The following is a 3,581-nucleotide window of genomic DNA, read 5'->3' as shown; positions in this document are numbered from 1 at the left end:
ATATACATGGATAGATAGATAGATAATGATATCTATAGATAGATACTTATTAATATAATAATAATAATAATAATAAATCTTTAATAAAATTACATATAAATTGTACATACAAAGTATACTAATATTTATGTAGTACATAGATATGAAATATTAAAAATGATATATAATGATTTTAAATAAAATGTAATATAAAAACAAATTATACATTAAGTACACTAATATTTATGTAGATAGATAGATAGATAGATATGTTCTTTGAAGAGCATTGTTCTTCTTCCTCTTTTTCCTCTAATGTCTATTATCTGTAGACCAGTGCATTCTTGCAGGGGCCGCTGTGTTCGAGGCGCGCGCGCGTGTGTTTGGTTCACTCCTCCACGGGGCAGGATCTCACCATTGCTTCCGCGGAAGAACCCGTCTCTGCTGTCCCACTAAAGATGGAGCTGTCTGCGGCAGGGGACCGAGTGTTTGCCGCTGAGGCCATCCTGAAGCGCCGCATCCGTAAGGTCAGTGTGTTTATTATGAAAACTCGTTTTATTTCCTTTCACCGCGGCCTACAGACGCACTAAACTTCAGCCCTGCAGACCGAGCGCAGTGCACTGAACTGAACAGAGCTCCATGCTTTCCTATGCAACCATAAAACCGCTCGTATTACGCGCAGTTGTGTATGCATTCATTTTTTTAGGGCACAAATTTGACAGTTGCTCATTTTTTTTTAGCTCCGTGTATTGTGTAAGGTCGTTTAGCTTGGAGCGGCGCCAGATGGAGCTGGTGCTGTTAGCGCGTTAGCTTTTTTGTGTCTGCCCGGAGTGCAAATTTTTGACAAAGGCCGGTCCGTCTGACACCCCATCGACACTGCAGGCGTGCGACGCGACGCGACGCTACCCAACTAGAACCCTAGCACTATAGCTTAAGCTGAGGAGCTCTTTACACTGCGTTATAATTAATCAAACAGCACATTTCGCGCGTTTGCAGGACGATAGTTTCGCAAATGTATAATGGAATGTTTACGTTCTATAGCCTATCTGTGCGTCGCGTCGCGTAGCAACCACTCGTTATTGCGTTCGACTTGTTGTTTGTTTTTGTTTTCAGTGCGACCGGCGATTTTTTTCAGGGACGGTACGGAACAAAATGTTGGTTGTCAAATGACCAGCTGATACTAAATACATGAAAGAACTTTTTGTGTATTGTGTTACACTACGCGTGCGCGTACATTTGATTGAGTTCGTTACTGAATGGACATTTTAATATTGCATTATGGGGTCAGGATTATATAAAGGAGTAGTCTACCCTAATTTGGGGCGTTTTTGTCAACATTTACTCTCTTCCAAGATTACATGACTTACTTTCTTCAGTGGAACTGAAGAATAATTTTCCCATGAATGTAAAAGGCATCTTAAAAGTGGTCCACATGAGTATATCTCAAGTCCTCTAGAGTCTTAAATTAGTTTGGTCATATTGACTAATTCTCAACCCTAAATAGGACAAGCGGTTTGAAGGATGAATGGATATGGACTACTTTTAGTTTTATGATATATTTACACTGCGTTTTTAAACTCCAAAGCATCATCTGTATAGAACAAGCTGAGTAAAGATTCTTAAAGAATATCTATTCACGTGTTTCATTAAAAAATAGCAGCCTATGGTTTAAGAACCGCAGGAAAGAGAGTAAATGATGACAGATTGATCTTGATGAAATATTCCGTCAATAAAAGATATCGTCCAGAAATGTTGGGAACTGAATCTGATCTGTCTTTTGTCTTTTCTATAGGGACGGATGGAGTACCTAGTGAAATGGAAAGGATGGGCAATAAAGTAAGTGAACAGAAATTTGATTCATTAGTTAAGTTTTGTATGTCTAATAAGTCATGGATGTTAAATGTTCTGTATATTTTGCAGGTACAGCACATGGGAACCTGAGGAGAACATCCTAGATGAACGACTCGTTGCAGCATTTGAGCAAAAGTGAGTTGTGTGTTGATGATTTTTGCTCCTGATTAACATATTTAAAGGAAATTGACTTCTACAGAATATCAACTCATGCGATCATGAGCGTTAAATTCGTTTGTGACAGTTGGCGCTTCTGTTTGAAGTGGTCTCCCTGATTCAGAGCTAGATCTCTGAAGAACTCTTTCCTGCATACCCACAGGAAGCATTCACACAGACATCTGCACCCACATCACATGAATACTCAAGTCACAGTCTGAAGTAAAACTTTGTAGTCATGCTTTTGCTCAAGAGGATGTTTGAAACTGGCACAAACAGTGCAAACACTGACATAATCGCAAACCCTTTTAAAAACTCGTATTTTTACACAGAGAGCGGGAGCAGGAGATGTATGGACCTAAAAAGAGAGGCCCGAAACCTAAAACGTTGCTTCTGAAGGTACGTCAGCAATACCTACTGACTGAAAATAAATGTATTTTATGGTGTGCAAAGTCATCTAGTTAACTTGTTTTGGAAATATGCTTTTAAAATATAAAAAATTATCCCAAAATTAATCAAAAAGTCATCATTCCCATTCTGTCATTCCCAATCCATAAGACTTTTGTTTATCTTCTAAACACAAATTGAGGTATTTTTAAGTAAACCTGTCAAATTTCTGTCCCTCTAGTGAAAGTCGACTATACTGCCGTGCAAAGGCAAAAGACTGTAACTTTGATTTTTGTTGAAAATTAGTTATTGATATTTTTGGGACATTCAAGACATCATTTATCATGTGTATAAGTATCTTGAGTTAATTTTGTTGTTTTTCCGAGAAAATAATGGGTCGTCTCAACCGTAACTTCGAAAAAACCCCGGAGAAACCAAGGCAGAGCACCGTATAACACCAGTTACGGCTCTTTCACTTTGTTTGGAACGCTCCAACTGAGTTACGGCATTCTGACTTTGTTTAGCCGTTCGTCAAAATGAAGTTACGGTGCCGGCTTGGAGTTATACGGTGTTCTGCCTTTGTTTTACTGTCCATTAAAGTCTGCCACATTTTAATTACGGATTGTAGACAAACGAATTAGATAGATCGCGATCTACCAAACAGCTCCATATAACAAAGCACTGTAAAGACTAGATACCTTGGCAGTAATATGTAATCGTGAATAACCTTTACATTTTTTTTTCTTTTTGTGATGCAGATTATTCACCAGGCTGTCACTTCTAGTTGATGTCACTTCTAGCTGGACGCGTGTGGACTCGAATGCCGTAGCTAGCATGATAAATCCTAAAATCAGCAGCCTACTAACAGTTCGCAATTAAATCCATATCCTACCTTTTCTTATAACCCGATAAAATCAATCCATGGCGATGAACGTCATCGGAGATGTTTAATCCACAAGCATTCTGAGCATTATTCCTGCTTGCTGGCATTCACATCAATCCACAAGTCGTTCTTTGAGGTTAGGCTATTTCATTCAAGTCAACATATAAGCAATATGCTATGTCCAGCATTTTTTTTTTACGTTAACGAGCATAGCAAATAAATTGGTATCCACTCACATGTTTAACTTTTAGTCTGCTTGTTACGGTAAAAAAAAAACATTAATACAGTCACATTACTATATGCAATAGCCTATATGAGACAGCCCATG

At 38.4% G+C, this 3,581-nt stretch overlaps 1 protein-coding gene across 1 annotated transcript in view; it reads left to right on the top strand.

Annotated features, from left to right (window-relative positions):
* The first annotated feature begins 357 nt into the window (after positions 1–357).
* cbx6b (chromobox homolog 6b) overlaps positions 358–3,581 on the top strand; it is a 9,925-nt gene continuing 6,701 nt past the window's right edge. Inside the window, exons 1-4 of the mRNA XM_016271844.1 lie at positions 358–503; positions 1,769–1,812; positions 1,897–1,962; positions 2,316–2,382. Of these exons, the coding sequence (XP_016127330.1) occupies positions 435–503; positions 1,769–1,812; positions 1,897–1,962; positions 2,316–2,382 (246 nt within the window). The 5' untranslated portion in view covers positions 358–434. The remainder of the gene's footprint in view (positions 504–1,768; positions 1,813–1,896; positions 1,963–2,315; positions 2,383–3,581) is intronic.

This window comes from Sinocyclocheilus grahami, unplaced genomic scaffold (genome assembly GCF_001515645.1).
Source record: "Sinocyclocheilus grahami isolate Dianchi unplaced genomic scaffold, SAMN03320097.WGS_v1.1 scaffold66.1, whole genome shotgun sequence".
NCBI classification, from domain to species: Eukaryota; Metazoa; Chordata; class Actinopteri; order Cypriniformes; family Cyprinidae; genus Sinocyclocheilus; species Sinocyclocheilus grahami.
Note: the sequence above shows the minus strand (reverse complement) of the source record. Positions and strands in the feature narration are given on the sequence as shown.